Raw genomic sequence first — 19,976 nt, 5'->3', positions numbered from 1 at the left:
TCCTCACCAAGTCAGAAACAAGAACATGTCTGAGTATGAGGGAGATTACTCAAAGGAAGTTGGTCCTCTCTGCCACTACTGTCTGCTGAAAATCCTGCCCTAAAGTCACAGCCCACAGGATTCTAGATGTGTAACTTTTAACCTCCTGCTAAAAAAATAAAAGAAGAAAGCTTCAGTAGCTGGAGAAGTATGACTAATTTTTTCCATTTCAGGCCATAGACCACAAAGTACTGAATTCACACTCTGGATAGTATGTGGGCATGCTTGTAGGATGCCACACCCAACAACCAGAAATTTCTTATGACTCAGGCCAGTTTCTCTTAACGAGAAGACACCCAGTGCTGAGGGTAAGGGAACTTTCAGTTAACATAGATTTATAAAGCAGTTTCCTAATCTCAGGCTTAAGTGAGATTAACACCGTTGTTGCCAAGCATTTTTGTTTACCCATCTTTTACATATGGAGTCAGGGGGAAACTTGGGTCTCAGTGCAGGCCAACATTCAAGACATCTGTGTGGGGCTTTGTTGCAATGCTTTATTTTCTGGTAGTGGAAATTTCCTCTTTAGTGCTAATAGTTAGCGACCTCATCTGTCCATAAACTCAAATGAACCGTGTCACAAATGTACACAGCATTCTTTCTTCTCATCTCAATGGTTGGTTCTTATCCAGGGGGCAATTTTGTTTCCTAGAATTCGTCGAGAAATATCTACTTTTGGTTTTTATATTTGGGGGCAATGGGAGCCTGGGCTTGAGGGAGTAAATATACCACCCCACCCCCCGTGCCCCCAGCCCTGCGCCAGTGCCAAGGTAGAGAATTCCTGCAACACCATGCCATGGACAATCACTTGAGTCTCCGAGGGAGCAGCAGGGTGTTGGAGGAAGAACATATGCTGCCTCATTTCATCGCCCATGTTTACAGTTGAGCACACAATTGCAAGCTGGTCAGCTAGAATTAACTCCTGGATTTATAACTCCAGACAGAATATTTTGGAGCATAAACACAATGACCCACTTGCAAAACCCAATATGCAAATTCTATAAATGTAAGATCCAGTGCAACAGCCAGGCAGTGGTGGTGCAGGCCTTTAGTCCCAGCACCCATGAGGCAGAGGCAGGCAGATCTCTGTGAGTTCAAGACCACCCTGGTCTACAGAGAGAGTTTCAGGGTAGCCATGGCTACACAGAGATACCCTATCTCAAAAAACCAATAGATGGATGGATGGATGGATGGATGGATGGATGGATGGATGGATAGATAGATAGATAGATAGATAGATAGATAACCCACTGCAACAATTTGTAATTTGTAGGTCAACCTTAGTCAAAGGAAACAAAATGATAAGATACCAGACTTCAAGACATTTCAACGTCTTCATAGCCCTTGTCCACTTTCAGCATGACATCATCTAGCATACTAAAACAGGTGGAAAAGGACTTTCCATGTCTGCTGTCTTTACAGTCATGTTCACCATTCTTAAGGTGTATAATCCCACACTGGAATGTCTACAGGTAGTTAGCAAGCAACCGTTTCACTCTCTTCATGGAGTGGGGTACTCACAGGCTCGGTTCCTGGTTCTGTATGTGCAGGTATAGAGACTGCAGGACCTCCGTGGCACCAACCTCGGAACCCAGCACCTTCTCCATGGCAATGTACTCGAAGAGACTTGTAGAATCACTCTCAGGTGACTCATCATGGTCATCTTTAGCTTGGAATACCCAGCAATAGCTAAGCAGCTCGGGAGCCTAAGACCTGGAGGACAGAGGAAGGAAAGCTAAACTCAGCAAGCAGTGAAAAGCCCAAGGAAACCTGGGAGAAGACACCACTGGAAAGATCGGTCCGTGTCTTGATGTGGGGGTGGGGCCAATGAGAGTTGATAGTTTATTCACTCTTGTTTTTCAAACTGAGTGCCTTGGTGGCATGCAGGGCTCTGATGACTGACTCAGGAGCTTGGCAGTTCCCTCAGAGTTGGCAAACATTAGAGGCCCAGAGAAAAGATTCTTCTTCATACACAGAAATAAAGACTGTGGCTCCTACCAGTCCTTCAAATTAAAAGAAAATGTATCGCCTCAAATCATAATTAGTTATCCAGTATGGTAGTTATATCTAGGAAGAGTTCAATGGGTAATGCTCCTTTCAGGCAGCCTGAATAGGAAAATAAATAATTGTTTCTGGTTTTCTTTTAAAAAGTAGCCAGAAACAAATGATTTATTTTCTTATTCAGGCTGCTTGAAAGGGGCTTGCTTTAAAAAAAAAACAAACCAAAACTAAACTAAACTTAAACTAAACTAAACTAAGAACAACAACAAGGGTTGAAGAGATGGCTCAGGGGTTAAGAGCATTGGCTGCTGATCCAGAGGTCCTGAGTTCAATTCCCAGCGACCACACGGTGGCTCACAACCATTTGTAATGAGATCAGATGGCCTCTTCTGTCATGCAGGCATACATGTAAATAGAGCACTCATATACATAAATAAATAAATAAATAGTTAAAAAAAAAGAAAACCAACAGTAAATGGGCGCTACCAAAATAGTTGTGGGTGGTTTTGAAATCTAAGCTTAAGTATAATCTGTGACTTGTGCCAGTTTTCCATGTAACACTGGCCCTGGAACACAGGAGAAATGGACAACATTAAGTCTTGAACTTTGTCTCTACCACTCAAACATCTACTGTGAACATCTCAGAAGTCATCTTTTCCAAGGTATTCACTGCCCAGTGGGCAGTTTCCGGTGACATCAACTCTGAGAGGTTCCCTTCCAGCAGTCCCTCACCCCTGGCCCACTATTGCTTCATTAAGTTCTCGTGAAAACTCCTGTAACAAGTGAACAAACAAGTTCTGAAATTTAAAAAAAAAATGACTTGATTCAAAAAACACATCCATTCCTAAGTCCTCTCTTCTGCCTTCTGTGCCTGATCAATTCCTGCTTACCTTTGTGACTGATTGCAGAGCCACTTCCTTAAGGCTTCCCCTGACCCTGCACTCACCAGGTTAGCCTAACATCTTCTTCTTATCACAGCTGCATTAAGTAGCTGATAAGAAATGCAGTTTAAGACTCCATTCTACCCAGAGCCTAAGCTCCGAGTGGGAGAGATTGTGTCTGTCTTGGTCAGAGCTGTATCTCTTGGGGGCAGTGCCTTACAAAACATGGGCTTGGGGACTGGAGAGTGGACTCAGCAGTTAACAACACAGGTTGCTCTTCTAGAAGACTTGGATTAGATTCCCAGGACCCACATGGTGGCTCACAACTATCTGTGGCTCCAGTTCTAAGGGATCCAACACCCCCTTTCTGGTCTCCATAGGCACTACTAGCGTGTAGTACACAGACACACATACAGGCAAAATACCTGTACACATAACATTAAAAATAATAATAAAATATGGATTTGAGGACTTGAGCAGATTTCCTTGCAATTGGTAAAGTTGTTGTACCAATTTTAAGCACTGAAAACTATGACATGATAGTCATTTGGAACAGTACTAATGGTCTTTCCTAGGGTTTCGTTTTATTTATTGCAGTGTTACGTATCGCAGGGTCTCAAGTATGCCAGGCAAGTGCTTTACCACAGTTATATCCCCAGAAAGCATGGTTTGTTATATTTTTGATATACCTTTTCAGAGCAACTCATATCTCTTCTTACAGGACTTAAGAGATCCACAAAGTCTTGCTTAGTCTAAATAGGAAACTTCCAAAGTGTAACTCCAATCTAGGCATTCAAGATGGGAATTCTCCCAACATTTTTTTTGTTGTTCTTTCAACATTTATTATCATTTCCTTTGCTCCAGATACTGTGTTGAATACTGTGATTCTGAGGGACAAAAGTCATACAAAACAAAACAGTAAATCCTGATACCTGCTTTTACCTTATTCTGCTAGAGGGAAAGAAGCCCGTTTCATCTCTGTTGCTGTAGGTTTCAGCTTCCACTTCCAGGTCATAGCCCATCATTATGGGGAATCAGGGCAGGAACTGAAGTATGAGCTTGAAGCAGACACCATGAAAGAATGCTGCATGATGGCTTGCTCTGACTCAGGCTCGGCTAGCTTCTTTATATAGACCAGGACCACCTGCCAGGGAATGGTACTGCCTACAGTGGGCTGAGCCCTCTGACATCAGTCAATAGTCAGGACAATCCCTTATAGATACAGACATAAGAAAGTTGACAGTTGATGCTAACTAAGACAAACTCACATTTACACAGCAGTTTTTACCACCACTGCCGACTAAACAAGAACAAGAAAATATGCCATAAGTATCTGTTTGGTTTTAAATAAGGAAATTGTGGTGAACAAATGCTTTTTTTGGCTTTGTCATTTCTATTTTATCATTTCTACTTCAAATGCAATCTACACCAGACTTGTTAACTGGTGTGACATGCTAAACAACTGTTGGGACCTGAGTGTTTTAAAGATTGAAAAATGTTGATCAAAGCCAGTTTTATACTATGTGCCTATAATCCCAACACTTTGAAAATGGAGGCAGGAGGATCAGAAATTGAAGACCATCCTTGGTTACATAGTCAATGTGAGGCCACCCTGGGCTACATAAGACCCTATCTCAAAAACGGGCATGGGGGAGCTCTAGAGAGCTCAGCGGGAAAGGTAAAGACCATACATGCCTGGGGACCTGAGTTTGATCCCTGGAACACATGGTGAAAAGATAGAGCTGACTTCTAGAAAGTTGTAGAACTTGTCCTCTCACTGACACATGTGCACATGGCCACCCATGAATAAAAAATAATAAATATGGACTTAAAATAGTCTTGCTTAGAATGACTACAAAAAAAATCCAACCTAACATCATCTACACATCACAGCTGAGACAGAGTGGGGGACCTTCTCATCTGCTGTAAAGTAAAATGCATTGCCTTATATGAGGTCGAGCCGAGCCCCCATAGTATTGACGAAAGGAAACTGTCCACAGAGACTGATGGCTGCTAAGGCATGAGAGGAAAACAATAGCCGGCCACTTAGTGGGAAAGGGGTTGGTTTTGAGGTGATGAAATATCTCGGAACTAAATAGAAATGACAGTCGCCCAAAACTGTGAAGATTCGAAATGCCACTGCATTTTTCACTTAAAGAAGTTGGGGCTCTTTACCTCAACATTTGTATTTTATAAAGCCAAGAACCCAAGAAAGATGCAGCAAACCATTTCACAGGATGGTGTTTACCATTTACCACAGCAGAAAAGGTAGTCCTCTGAACAGTTTGCTAGGGAGCAAAGGCACCAAAACAGGAGCAAAGTTACTTCCTGTAGGGACAGTTAAAGGCTGCAGGCAGAACAGTTAACAGCAATCAAACCATCGCCCCAGGTGGTTACATGGTCTCTCACCCAGTCCCCAGCATGCAGTGCACAGCACTTTGTCAAAGGCATATCCTGGAGCAGTAAAGGACATCCATCAAACAAGAGGAGACATAATAAGTTTGTGAAGTCCAGCGAGGGTCCTCATTTCTAGTCCTAGTCTACCTAGGGGTTTTAGGCAAGTGATTTCTAAACTGTGTGTAAATTTGCTCAAAAGGTGTTTAAAATCCTCAGACCAAAGTTAAACTCAATTTTGTTTATACTATTATTGTTTTTGAGTGTATATATCTTTGGATAAAGCACATATACCAAGCCTGACACAGGATTTAAATACAATCTGGTAAGAAACTGGTACAAAGATTCTCATGCTAGGGGTAGGGAGATAGTTCAAGTGGTAACGTGGTTGGTATGCAAGTGTGAGGATCTGAGTTCGGATCTCCAGCATCCATGTAAAAAGGTGGGTGCTGCAGAGCATGCCTGTAATCTCAGTACTAGGTAAACAGAGATAGGAGAATCCCTACAGTTTGCTGGTCAGCTGATCTAGTCAACTGGTGAGCTCTTGGTTCAGTGTCATCGAAGGAGTTACAGAGACAAACTGTGGAGCAGAGACTGAAGGAATGACCATCCAGAGACTGCCGCACCCGGGGATCCATCCCATAAACAACCACCAAACCCAGACACCGTTGTGGATGCCAACAAGAGCTTGCTGACAGGAGTCTGATAAAGCTGCCTCCTGAGAGGCTCTGCTAGTGCCTGACACATACAGAGGTGGATGCTCACAGCAACCCACTGGACTGAGCACAGGTTCCCAATGAAGGAGCTAAAGAAAGCACCCAAGGACCTGAAGGGGTTTGCAGTCCCATAGAAGAAACAACAATATGAACCAACCAGTACCCCCAGAGCTACCTGGGACTAAACCACCAGTCAAAGAAAACACATGGAGGAACCCATGGCTCTAGCTGCATATGTAGCAGAGGATGGCCTAGTCGGTTATCAATGGGAGGAGAGGCCCTTGGTCCTATGAAGGCTCTATGCCCCAGTATAGGGGAATGCCTGGGCCAGGAAGTGGGAGTGGGTTGGTTGGAGAGCAGGAGGAGGGGAGGGGATAGGGGGTTTTCAGAGGGGAAACCAGGAAAGGGGATAACATTCAAAATGTAAATAAAGAAAATATCTAGTAAAAAAAAAGAAAAAGAAAAAAAGGGGTGATGAGGAAGATACACTATCTTGATAGTGTCTTCAAACAAGTAATATCTTGTTTTCAAATATGTCCTTTATATGTTGAGTGTATCATTTTATATTAAAAAAAAAAAACCTTGAGCATCGTCAGATTTTGGTTTCTGAGTAGCTCATACACTCTCCTTGGATAGTAAAGGATGCCTGTATGATGGGAAATACTATCCTAAACCCAGCTATATATCCAACATTCTATTCCAATAATTATCTATCCACTAAAAATCATGCTTTTATTAATACTCCCACTTCTCCTCGGGTCATTTTAAGATTTTTACATTTAATTTGTGTATTTTACATGTGTGTGTGTGTGTGTGTGTGTGTGTGTGTGTGTGTGTGCACCACAAGCATTAGAAGCCTCAGATGCCAGAAGAGGGTGTTAGCTCCCTACCCCTGCCAGCACCACCACCAGCACCAGGCTGGAGTTATCTGCAGTTGTGAGCCACCTGGTATAGATGAACTGAACCTTGGTGCTCTGAGTTAGCACTAGGAGCTCTCAACTGCCAAGCTCGCCCTGTAGCCCCTCTCTCTGAGTTATTTTAAAGTAAAGCTCAGAAATCATATTAATTTGCCCTGTGGCTGTATTTTCATAGTTTCCCCACAATAAAAAATATCTAAATAGAATCACCTCTGAAGGTGTTTATTATGGGACACGAAAACTATCAAATTTTCAAAACATTAAGAAAGATAACACAAAATCAGATAGCAGACTAACATCCAATATATATAAAGAACTCAAGAAGGTGGACTCCAGAAAATCAAATAACCCCATTAAAAAATGGGGCTCAGAACTGAACAAAGAATTCTCACCTGAGAAATACCGAATGGCTGAGAAGTACCTGAAAAAATGTTCAGCATCCTTAATCATCAGGGAAATGCAAATCAAAACAACCCTGAGATTCCATCTCACACCAGTCAGAATGGCTAAGATAAAAAATTCAGGTGACAGCAGATGCTGGCGAGGAGGTGGAGAAAGAGGAACACTCCTCCATTATTGGTGGAATTGCAAGCTTGGACAACCACTCTGGAAATCAGTCTGGCTGTTCCTCAGAAAATTGGACATAGTACTACCGGAGGATCCCGCAATACCTCTCCTGGGCATATATCCAGAAGATGTTCCAACTGGTAAGAAGGACACATGCTCCACTATGTTCATAGCAGCCTTATTTATAATAGCCAGAAGCTGGAAAGAACCCAGATGTCCCTGAACAGAGGAATGGATACAGAAAATGTGATATATTTACACAATGGAGTACTACTCAGCTATTAAAAAGAATGAATTTCTGAAATTCCTAGGCAAATGGATGGACCTGGAGGGTATCATCCTGAGTGAGGTAACCCAATCACAGAAGAAGTCACATGATTTGTACTCACTGATAAGTGGATATTAGCCCAGAAACTTAGTATAGCGAGATATAAGATACAATTTGCAAAACACATGAAACTCAAGAAGAATGAAGACCAAAGTGGGGACACTTTGCCCCTTCTTAGAATTGGGAACACAACACCCATGGAAGGAGTTGCAGAGACAAAATTTGGAGCTGAGACGAAAGGATGGACCATCTAAAGACTGCCACACCCAGGGATCCATCCCATAATCAGCCTCCAAACGTTGACACCATTGCATACACTAGCAAGATTTTGCTGAAAGGACCCTGGTATAGCTATCTCTTTTGAGGCTATGCCAGTGCCTGGCAAACACAGAAGTGGATGCTCATAGTCAGCTATTGAAAGAGGGAAAATTACTGAACACCTGAACTTTTCCTGAACTCTCTTACCCCTCCCATCCGGAGACTGTTCTCGGAGCACTCCTGAACTTTTTACCCCAAGGTACCCCCTCCCAATTGGAAACTGCTCCAGGAACATTTTTTAGATAAGGGGTCTCCTGGAAAAAACCTAGTCCTACCCCTCCTAACTGAAGACTATGCCAAGAACATTTTTGAGATAGGGGCCTCCTGGTACCACCCCAGAATGTTCCAATAGATCGAGTACATTGCCCCGGAATAGCCGTGAAGCCTGCCACAGCTGGGGAGGGGCCAACTGTGGCCGCCGTCCCTCCTTTGGCTTCCCCCTGGAGTCTGCCCGCACTCCCTTGTGTCTGCGCGCCCGCCGCGGGGCGCACAGAGAAGTTCCCCCGCCCTGCCGCCAGGTGCCTTGCGTTTCCAAAGCTCGGGAGGCCGCCGTTGCCTCCGGCCAAGAGAGCTCCGTGGATGCCTGGGGCTCAAGCCATGCCGGAAAACAAGTAGTTAAATTGACCCTCATTTGGCTCCTCCCGGGGTCTGCGCACAGGTGCCCGCCCACACTCCCTCCCTTGTGTCCGACGCCCGCGCCGCCGCTGCTGCTGCCCCCACCGCAGCCGCTGCCGCCCCGACCTGCGGCGGGGCCGTTTCGCGGGAGGAGGCTGCTGTCTGCGCTCCGCCAGGCCCGCCGCCGCCTCCGGGCCATGCGGGAGGACAGTACAGAGAAAACAAGTGGTTAAATTCCCCCTCCCTGCCAGTGTTTGTTTGCCACTCCCAGGAGTTTACGCTGCATTCTGGCGCGCAGCGGAGACTCGGCGCTGGGCTCTTCACATCAAAGGATCTGTTTTCAGCCTTTGCCTGCCTCTTGGGTGGGAGAAAGGCTCATTCTCCTGCCCCCTGTATCCTGTCTCTTGTTAACAGAGAAAAAAATTGTGTTCATTTTGAAATATCAGTGGTCTAGTGCAGCCAAATAGAGCTGCACTCCCTTCTCTGCCCCATGTGTTTTCTCTTCTCAGGCACTGCCCTGAGTTGCTGGCAGTAAGTCTGTTCTGGGCTCCGGTGAGGGAGACATACAAGGTAAGGAACACCTGCGGGTCTAACTGCCAGGCTCTGATAAAGGTCTCGTCTCTGTGGGACTAAAAAGTGCCCCAACGATCTGGTTAAGAAAAGGATAGAGGTCTGCAAAAAAAAAAAAGAGCTAAGAGCAAAGCTTCAGCAGACTCAAAAGAAATAGGTTAACAGTAGAAAGAGGTAAACTATGAAAAAAGTTAAGTGACAGAATATAGATGTAATAATTAGATAACATTCAAAGTAAGCAAAGACAAGAAAGGGATATATATATATAGATAGAAAAAGAGACATTATATGAAATCTCCATTGTGGTTAAAAAACAGGAGTAAAGAGAGATAACTGACAAAGACTAGAACCTAGCAAAGTGACACTTGCTAATAATACTAGCACTTAGAGATGATCTGTAAGAAATAGGGAGCCAGAAAATTTTCAAAAAAGATAAGAGAAAAAAATGCTGGTCACAAAAGTCAGGGAGACTAGAAAACTTAGTACCTGGCAACAGAAAAAAGAAAGCTTTTGGCTAAAGATCAGAGTGTTTGCTGTTGAAAAAGAAGAGCACTGGGTGAGAGACTGTCCTAACAAGAAGAAGAAGAGCCCCCCTCATGACCAAACCCTTCACCTGTTCGTGGCTAAAAGTAAGGAAATAGCAGAAGGGGTGCTAACACAGAAGCTGAGTCCTTAAAAGAGACTGGTAGCCTACCTGTTGAAGCAGCTAAAAAGAGACTGTGTTTTCATATTCCTCCACTGACCAATGCAAAGCAAGTTTAAAAGGTCCCTGGACACTACAGGTCTTTGCAAACTGTGGATTCCAGGTTTTGCTGAATTAAAAAGATAAACAGCCCTTCGTACCTTGGATGGCCTTAGATGCTATTGAGACTGCCCTAATGTTGTCCCCAACTTTGGGACTCCTAGATGTGACTGAGAACAAAAGTATTGCCAAAGAGGTTCTTACTCAGAAATTGGGACCCTAAAAGACCAGTGGCACTTGAAAAATTAGACCTGGTGACTGAGGGATGGCCTGCTTGTCTGCACATGATGGCTTTTGGTCAGGGACACATGATTCAATTGTTTCCCTGACTGATGGACACATTATTAGAGCTTTTTGTTGACAGAACAAGTGACTTTTGCTTCCCCTGCTAACCTGCTGAGTCTTCACCTACTCATCGAAGGAACTTTGGCTCAGAAGGCTGAACTCCTGGCGCTAACCCAAGCCCTGCGGTTGGCTGAAGGCAGAGACATCAAAGACAAAGAAAAAATTCTGGCCCTCCTAGAAGCTCCTGAATGAACTGGGTGAGTTGGGGTATCAGGTAGAAAGCTCAGCTATGTCGCACCGAGGTGACCTACCTAGGGTACACCCTCCGACGACGGAAAGCGGTGGCTCACCGAAGCCAAGAAAAAGACTGTGATGCTGATCCCAACCCCCACCACCCTGTGCCAAGTACGTGAGTTTCTGGGGACGGTGGGCTTTTGCAGGCTCTGAAAAGAAAAAGTCCCATTCACCTGGACTGAGGAACACCAAAAAGCCTTTGACAGCATAAAGGCAGCCTTGCTTGCAGCCCCCGCCCTGGCTTTGCCAGATTTGACTGAGCCTTTTACTCTGGGGCCCTGACAAGCTTACTCTGGGTTAGCATGTGACTATACCCACTACCAGAATTTGTTGCTGAATGATTGAGTAACTTTTGATCCACCTGCCATCCTCAATCCTGCCACCTCCCGTTGGCGGATGACTCCACTCCTGTACATCAATGTGCTGATAAAATTGGAACAAGGAGAGATCTGACTGATCAGCCTTGGCCAGGTGTGCCTGCCTGGTACACAGATGGCAGCAGCTTTGTCACAGGAGCAGCAGTAGTAGATGGAAGGCAGCTCATATCCATGGGACCATCTACCAACAGAGGGGGCTACTTACCTCCGCAGGTAAAGATCAAATCAGCCTTGGCCTGAAAGTTAACTGGTACACGGATGGCAGTAGCCTCATGGTTAAAGGTAAGCGGAAGGCGGGGACAGCAGTGCAGCAGTGGACAAAAAGCAGGTGATCTAGGCCAGCAGCCTCCCTAAAGAGACTTCAGCCCAGAAAGCTGAATTTGTGGTTTTGATACAAGCTTTATAAATGACATCTGCAGAAAAAGACGTTCTCAAAATGGATAAATGAGACTGCTCACATAGTCATCAAGAAGACTATTAAAGAAAATTTTTCCAAGAGTGCCAAAAGCAATAGTGTCAGATAATGTTGCCCAGGTAAGTCAGGGTGTGGCCAAGTATTCAGAGGTCAAAAATTACATTGTGTGTATAGACCTCAGAGCTCAGGATAGATAAAAATTAGTTTAAAACTCTAAGACAGACCTTGACAAAATTAATCGTGGAGACTGGCATGGACTTGGTGTTCCTTCCCTATGCCCTATTTCTTGATTCAGTTTTACTCTTTTTAAGATCTTTTATGAAACTCCTATGCCCATCATAGTCTCAAATGATGTGTTTAAACCTATGTTGTTAATAATGCTCTGTATGCTAAGTTAAAAGGCTTGCAGGTGGTCTGGTCACAACTGGAAAGGATTGGACTGAGTACGCGGACGACATCGCGCCAGGGATCCCAACAGCCGAGACAGTGAATGAGCTGGGTACCCCAAGGACGTCTCACCAGTTCCAGCCAGAGATCTGATCTACGTGCACCTGCATCATGCCCAGACCCTCAAGCCTCGCTAAAAGGGCCCCTGCCTAGTTCTGTTTACTAATGCTTCTTGTTCTGTTTTTGTTCCCATGTTAAAATAGGGTAAATGCAGTATTCTCCGCATAAAAATATAGACTTCTGAAATTCTAAGATTAGAATTATTTACTAAAAGAAGGGGGGAATGAAAGAGGGAAAATTACTGAACACCTGAACTTTTCCTGAACTCTCTTACCCCTCCCATCCGGAGACTGTTCTCGGAGCACTCCTGAACTTTTTACCCCAAGGTACCCCCTCCCAATTGGAAACTGCTCCAGGAACATTTTTTAGATAAGGGGTCTCCTGGAAAAAACCTAGTCCTACCCCTCCTAACTGAAGACTATGCCAAGAACATTTTTGAGATAGGGGCCTCCTGGTACCACCCCAGAATGTTCCAATAGATCGAGTACATTGCCAAAATATAGGACACGACCCCTTGGTTATGTAAAGCCCCTTGGCAGAACACCTTGGTGACGTAAAACTTGTACTTTTCCCTTGGCTATTTCCTATAAAAGCCTGTGAAAAGTTTGGGCTAATTGCCGAATCTCCTCTGCACTGGCTGCATGAGCTTCGACCCCAGATATCTGGTATATGTGCTTTTTGTATGCTTTCTTGTCGTTGCTGTTGCTGTATTAAATCTTACTCTCCATACATCTTAAGTCCGGTCTCAGTGTCTTCTTGGGTGCGCGGCTGTCCCGAGGCTTGAGTAAGTGCCTCCCTTTGGGAGTTTTAGAGTCTTTCACTATTGGATGGAACACAGGGCCCCCCGGTGGAGGAGCTAGAGAAAGTACCCAAGGAGCTAAAGGGGTCTGCAACCCTATAGGTGGAACAACAATATGAACTAACCAGTACCCCAGAGCTCGTGTCTCTAGCTGCATATGTATCAGAAGATGGCCTAGTTGGCCATCATTGGGAAGAGAGTCCCCGTTGGTCTTGCAAACTTTATATGCCTCAGTACAGGGGAACGCCAGGGCCATGAAGTGGGAGTGGGTGGGTAGGGGAGTGGGGGGGGGTATGGGGGACTTTTGGGATAGCATTTGAAATGTAAATGAAGAAAATACCTAATTAAAAAAAATAAAAAATAAATAAAATGGCGAAGAGAAAGAACAGTCTCACTCAACTTAAAAAAAAAAAAAAAAAGAAAAAGATAGCACAAAGCCCAATAATCCTACAGAGCTCAGTATCAACCTAACCCTTAGTGTAAACATCTTAAGACTTGGTGAGAGTTCAGATTAAAGTTCGGTGAGAGAACTTTACATTCTTACTTGGCAATCTATGTTTAGCCCGAAACCGGATAATGTACAGTTGCACTGAAGCTGGATAGAGTGATTATGTGAATTGAAGAGAATGAGGTTAAGCCTTACCATGTACGCTTACACTTAAGCAAGAATCACCCAGGCGGTGGAAGCAAGCACTTTTAATACCAGCACTCTGAAGGCAGAGCTCTGTAAATTCGAGGCTAGCCTGGGCTGCAGAACTAGTTCCAGAATATCCGAGGCTACCCTGGGCGGGGATGGGGGGTGACGGGGCAGGGAGGGGGACAAGGTAAGCAAGAACTCAGAACTAGAGGAACAGGAAACGCATTTGTTAGTAACATTGTGAGTTCAAACAGTGCAAACAATGAGAAGAAACTCTGGGAACGTTAGCGTGGCATAAATGCTACAAATGCTATGAGCAGCATTTGGGATGATTGTAAATGTCATTTTAAAAAGCCAAGAACATCAAATAAGTGCAACTACTCTGGATTTCCTTGATAAAATTGATTTTATACTAAAATGGAATTTCAAAAACTACCAGGAGATAGAAGGAAAACTTGCTCCGTTCTATGCTTTCTCTGAATTAAGTTGCATTCTCACCCTGAAGCAATGGTGGATAGCAGTGGACTTCGATGTTGAAGAAATAATATGCTATCTCCCCACCCCCTAAAGCTTGCAAACTATAAGGAAAAACAAATACTTTAGTTTTTTCCTATCTTTAAAAATTTGTGATAAAACATGCATAATTACCATTTCAACCAATTTTAGTTCTACAAATTCAAAAGCATTCATAAAGCTATGTTGCTATCACTCCCATCTGTGCTAAAACCAATTTCTTCGTCCCTAAAGTAAACCCTGTACTTATTAAGTAATGCCTCCTCCCCACTCCTTGCTAATCTCTAGACTATGTATCTGTTTCTTCATTTAGAATAATAGAATGGGAAGCTCTTAATTAAAGCTGGATGCTGTGACAGCTGCAGTTCAGTGCAATGAGAGCACAAGAGACAGGGGTTCAGAGTTCAGCAACAGGAAGGGTGAGAGTAGAGAGGACAAGGAACATTTCAGTCAGAGTGAATGACGACATGAGGAGGGTGATCAGTCACCAAAGCCAGAAAGGGCAATTGAGGTTGAACTGGGCAGAACTTCACTTTATCCCTCAAACAATGCCCATGCTGGGTATATAGGCGAAGGCTCCACAGACAAAAAGACTACTTTCTTGCTAACAGTGGAAGTGGGAGACTTAGTAACTTTCAGGAAGATAAATACCAGGTACAGTGTGTACTCAACAGAAGGAGTACGCTAGCTCAGCCTTCAAATGGAAGGTTGTGATAAGACAAGGCCAAGGGCACGGTGGCTGGCCACAGGAACTGGACAAACAGATGCATAGCGATACATACAGTCAGAGCACAAGGTACTGCACAGAACTCTGGGGACCTTAGACCTGTTAGCAGGGTTCCCAGAAAACTCATGCTTATGGCTTCATCCCTTTCCACAGTTATCAGGAAATCCCTGAGGTAAGGCTGGGTTATTTGGCAAGCTGAGAATGAACAAAGGGCCTCCAGAACACCTCATTGAATGTCTCACACTCAACAATAACTCTATCTGGTTACGGGGTTGTATGTCATATAACAGGCTTATGGTCTACAATGCCTGACCCAGAAGCACTCTGTATGCATCTCAAGACTGGCTGTTTGAGGGCTAGGGGTCAGGAAGTTTCTAGAGGACCTGAGGTCACCCTTACACTCTTTGTCATTCTCCGGAAGTACCTGCAGTGCTCTGGAAATCTGAACCTTTGTTGCTGATCTCCCTGTAAGGGACCCTGATTCTTCAGACTTCCTTTTGTGTTCTATGGAAAACACCAAACAAAACAACTGAGGAATGTGGCTCAGTTGGTACTGTGCTTGCCTAAAATGTATGAAGCCTTGCGCTTGATTGCCAGCACCCCATACACAGCACATGGTGGCTCAGGCCAATTGTCCTAGTACTCAGAACTCAGGAGGTAGAGGCAGGGGGATCAGAACTCCCTTAGCTATGTAGGGAATTCAAGTCCAGCCTGGGTTGCATGCATGAGAGTGTGTGTGTGTGTGTGTGTGTGTGTATTACATAAGACCATAGATATACTTATTTATATATTACTAAATACATTTAATTCAAAATCTCTTTCTTGAAACTAGGTCAAAAACTACCTGAACCTCCTTCTCATCATCCCAAGCCTTCTATTAATACCTGCAATGGCACAGGCCTAACAGATAGCAGGGCTTGCAGTGGAAGGCAGTGCTGGATGAGGATCTGAGATTGATTTGGGAGGTGGCTAGAAGCCTTTTGGATGTTCTTTCATGTAATGGATGATTTCTGACGGCACTGGCAGCAGAGCACAGGATGGGTAGAAGCAGGCAGAGGAGAGCCAGATGAGTCAAGGAGGACGTAAGTATTTCAGTCATCCTTCGTTCATTTTTAGTTTCTTCAATACAGTAACTGAATATCTTTTAAATGCCAGACACTCTTCTAGGCTCAGGGGAACAAAGCAAAGATCCTACCCCTGTGAAGCTTAGGTTTTAGGGAGAAACAGCTAGTAAACAAGTTGTGTGTAGTCATCAGTTATAGCTTCGATTCAAGTACATTCAATGAACTATATAGATCAGGACATAGTGAATCTGGAGTTCCACTGGACTGGGAGTGTTATATTTGGCCTAATTGACAAGGTGACATTTGAGATAAGGACTGAAAGGGGTCTCTACCCTTATTTGTTAAATAGCTATCTAAAGAAAGGGATTCTAAGTAAACAAAATGTTTGTGTGAAGATCCAAAAGTAGGAATAACCCTGCCATATTGAAGGGGGCTAACAGAGCCAAAGCAAAGTGACTAGAAAAGACAAATAAACAAGGAGCCGATGAGATACAGAGGCAACAGGTGTCACCTACTTCTAGACCATAATAATGGCTCTTTCTCTAAATCAAGGCTTCTCAAACATGGCATTGTTAACCAGAAGACTTCTGGTTTCCAGGGGCTGTCCTGTGAATTGTGGAGTGTTTATCTGTATCTATACTATCTAGGCTTCAGTAGAAACTTCTAGCACCTACACCAGAGTTAGAAAAACAAAAATATCTCTATACATTGCCAGATGGTAGAAAAAGTTGTTCCAAGTTGAGAGCAGTATTCTCAGGGAAATGGGGGCAAAAATGGGGATTTTTTTTTTTGTCCAAAGGAAGAGCAAATCTGATATATATATATATATATATATATATATACACACACACACACACACACACATGCGGGGGAGTCACTTACTGTTACCTAGTAAAAGTTGCCTTGCCGGGCATGGTGGCGCACGCCTTTAATCCCAGCACTTGGGAGGCAGAGGCAGGCGGATATGAGTTCGAGGCCAGCCTGGTCTACAGAGTGAGCTCCAGGACAGTCAGGGCTACACAGTCCTGTCTCGAAAAACAAAACAAAACAAAACAACAACAAAAAAAGTTGCCTTGGAGATGGGTATGTTACACATCTATAATCCCAGAATTTGGGAAGCTGAGGCAGGAGGATCATGGTGAGTTTGTGGTCAGCCTGGGCCTGTGGGCAGGCCAATCAGAGTTAAACCAAACCAAAAAAAAAAAAAAAAAAATCAAACAATAGTCACACACTGGTCAAGGGTGCTAGGAGTGTAGCTCAGTGGTAGACTGCTATTTTGACATTAGAAGGAAGGCAGTCGGGCCTACCCTCGATGAGCAAATAGAAGAAGGCATCAAGAGTGTCCAGCTGGCAGAATAAGAATTAATCCTTGAACAGAGAAACAGAACCTGGCATGAGAAACAAGGAAACATGGCGGTCTTACCAGCTATTGTACTCAATTGGAGACATCAAGGGGAGAGCCAAGAGGAAAGCTCCAGGGTAGTTGGCAACCTGGTTCTGGTGCCCAGGAGCCATTACAAAGCTAGAACCACACACAAAACTCTAAGAGGTACAGGTGTACCAAGGCAGGCTGGCAGAAAGGGACAATTAAGGGTGCACCTGCCCACAAGGGAATGATGAGTCCAGAAAGAACTGAAAACTGTTGGTCGGGCGTGAACAGAGTTGGAAGAAAATCGAAATAAGTAGAAACTCAGCTTAACTACCACTAGGCTACACTACCTATAACAATACTTGAATTTGTTTTAATGTTCAGGTCTAGGGTCAATCCCTTCTGTTAAACTGAAAGTAAATTTCTTGAGAGTTGGTTATTTATAACTTACTTACTGAACTCATACTGTCCAATCTGTTAAACAGTAAATAAAGTTGAACTATCAAACCTACCACATCTTAGTGATCTACCACCACTTATTACTGTGTTTCCCGAAAAATGCACCCATGTTCCCATTTGCTCAGAGAGCTCTTTCAATATGCCACGGGGAAGCTAAGCTTTCCACACATATGTTCCCTTTGCCAGCACTGATTCTTCATGTAGCCCCTTGGATTTTATTGACAGGTCTGATGCTTTGCTAACTTAGAAATGTGTGCAAGGAGGAGGAAGTGTGAAAAGCTACTAAAGAATCATTGATGAATTGGGTATTTACTGTGATAGGTTGTGTGAACTCTGCCTGATTAAACTTTCTCTGTGCAAAACAGACAGCAGAAAGAAAATGTACTCTGAATAAAGGTTACAATCACATGGAAAGAAACTGTGTGTTTCTCATCAGATTGACTCCTGATTTCAAAAGGAAGCAGGCCTTTTGCAACTCCTCAAATCTGAATTAGAGATTATCTTGCCAAATCTTGATGGAGAAAGCTCAGCTTCCTCCTCTCACCCACTTCTTCCCTGGGAGCATGACTCCCATCTGAGAGTGGTACCCTTACTCTTTGGCCTTTCAAGGCCTTCCAGCCTGATTTTAAAGGTTGTGGATTAAGGATGAAACTCCTACGAATAAGAAAGTTTTTCTGTATCCAACATACCTGTGAGCATCAGCTACTCTGGGCAATGTGTGGGGACTGCTCAGGGATCCATGGCAGTTTCTCTCACAAGAAAGAAAAAATGGAGCTTACTTCTGTTCTGTTCCTAATCTAGCTGAGCCTTTAAACAGCAGCATGTAAAGATACCAGATTACCAACAAAGGAGACCAGGAAGTGGAAGGCAAAGTGGTTTTTCAATGGCTGAGAAGGCACAAGTTGTCCGGAACCAAGGTGTGCCCATTAGTGCCCAGTGTTTCTCAAACATAAAAAGGGAGGGCACTGAAATTAATATCAAAAGGCTGCCACCAGCCCCGGGGCAGAAATACTTAACAAGGAATGTCGCACGCAAACTATAACAGCCACCAACCATTCTATATTTTGGAGGTACCTCTCCTCTAGGTCTAGGGCGGGGCACAAAAAAAGTTAAGGCCAAAGGGAAAACGTTTCTGATTTCTGCAAGCAGTGCTGTGACAGTGCTCCACAGCCTGGGGATAGCTGTGAGCCTGTCCCCAGCTCCAGGCTAAGTGGGGGTGGGGATAAAGAAGAAACACCAGAGGGAGAGTCTTAACTGTGCCTCAGTTTCTATGCAGTCTCAGAACTGGTAGCTTTTACCCATGTCTCTAGCTGGTTTTTTGTTTTGTCTTGTTTTGTTTTTCTGTTTTTTAAACAGGCTGAACTTTTTTTTTAACTTAGATTCAACCAACTCTGGCAACATGCCCTCACAAGGGACTGCTCCTCCCATGCGCTCCCCCCCCCCAATTCTCTCAAGTGAAAAAAAAATGTGAAGGATTCTGGTGACTCTGAATAGTAGAGAAAGGGGGCTAGGGCAGAGAGGACGAAGCCCAGTCAGGCCCGCTGGAACTGAGGCAAGACTGGCAGAACCAACAGCTGTCACTGCCGGATCTGTGGGGTGGAGGGTTCAGAGAAGAGTTGCGGTCCTCTCTGGATCTTTCCAACCTCCCTGAGGTTCCCACTCCACTCAGCTGCCCATCCTTACCTGGCCGTTTTTCTCCGTTTCTCCAACAGCACTTAACAAGTGCCACTGGCAAGTTAGCTTCCCAGGACCAGCTACTGGCTACTGTCCATCAAGGCCTCGCCCCTTGGCGCCCGTGCCACGCCTCCCAGAAGCCACGCCCCCAGCTCTCCAAGCACTTCTAGAGTCATAGGGACCGCCCTAATCCCGCCCCATTCAGACCTGGCGTGCCTCTGCTCTCTAGCCTAACAGACCACTTCTAACTTAAGCCACGCCCCTCAGCCCGGGCCACGCCTCTGAGTTCCTTCAGAAGGGGAGCGGGGAGGCGGAGAACCTCCTAACCCGGTCAACCCTGCTCCCTTCTCTGCTTGCCACCGGCAACGTTTCTGGGATAAAAGTAACAATTCTTGGATAAAATCTGACTGCTGGCCTAAAAGCCTGGTCTAAAAAGTGTCTTTCCTTAAGTTTCATCCATCTCAAAATATCATGATTTTGACATGCTAGGGCCAGGCGACCACCAGGGAAAGAAATGCTGGATACATTTTTTTCCCATTACCATTCAGCTCAATTTACCCAAGTTTCTAAATACACTTTGAACTTGAACTGTGAGTTCATGGTCCTTCCAGCCAGTTCGTATATCCTTTTAAAACCGGACTGGGGCTGGAGAGATGGCTCGTGGATAAGAACACGGACTATTCTTCAGAGGACCTGAATTTAACTCCCAGCAACCACATGGCAGCTAATACCTGTCTAACTAACTCCAATTCAAGGCCTTCTGACACCCTC

The 19,976-nt window shown here is 44.4% G+C and overlaps 1 protein-coding gene across 2 annotated transcripts in view; it reads right to left on the bottom strand.

Moving 5' to 3' along the window:
- Positions 1–19,303, bottom strand: part of Ca5b (carbonic anhydrase 5B) — a 55,545-nt gene extending 36,242 nt beyond the window's left edge. Inside the window, exons 1-2 of one of the 2 annotated variants that reach the window (XM_021153483.3) lie at positions 19,215–19,303; positions 1,558–1,749 (exon numbers count right to left, since the gene is read on the bottom strand). In XM_021153483.3, the coding sequence (XP_021009142.1) occupies positions 1,558–1,699 (142 nt within the window). In that variant the 5' untranslated portion in view covers positions 1,700–1,749; positions 19,215–19,303. Of the gene's footprint in view, positions 1–1,557; positions 1,750–3,860; positions 4,008–19,214 lie in introns of those variants that run through there. The other variant, XM_029472927.2, reaches the window with a different exon arrangement.
- Positions 19,304–19,976: the final 673 nt, after the last annotated feature.

The sequence above is a fragment of the Mus caroli genome, unplaced genomic scaffold (assembly GCF_978045245.1).
Source record: "Mus caroli unplaced genomic scaffold, Mus_caroli_1 scaffold_5, whole genome shotgun sequence".
In the NCBI taxonomy this organism is placed as follows: Eukaryota; Metazoa; Chordata; class Mammalia; order Rodentia; family Muridae; genus Mus; species Mus caroli.
Note: the sequence above shows the minus strand (reverse complement) of the source record. Positions and strands in the feature narration are given on the sequence as shown.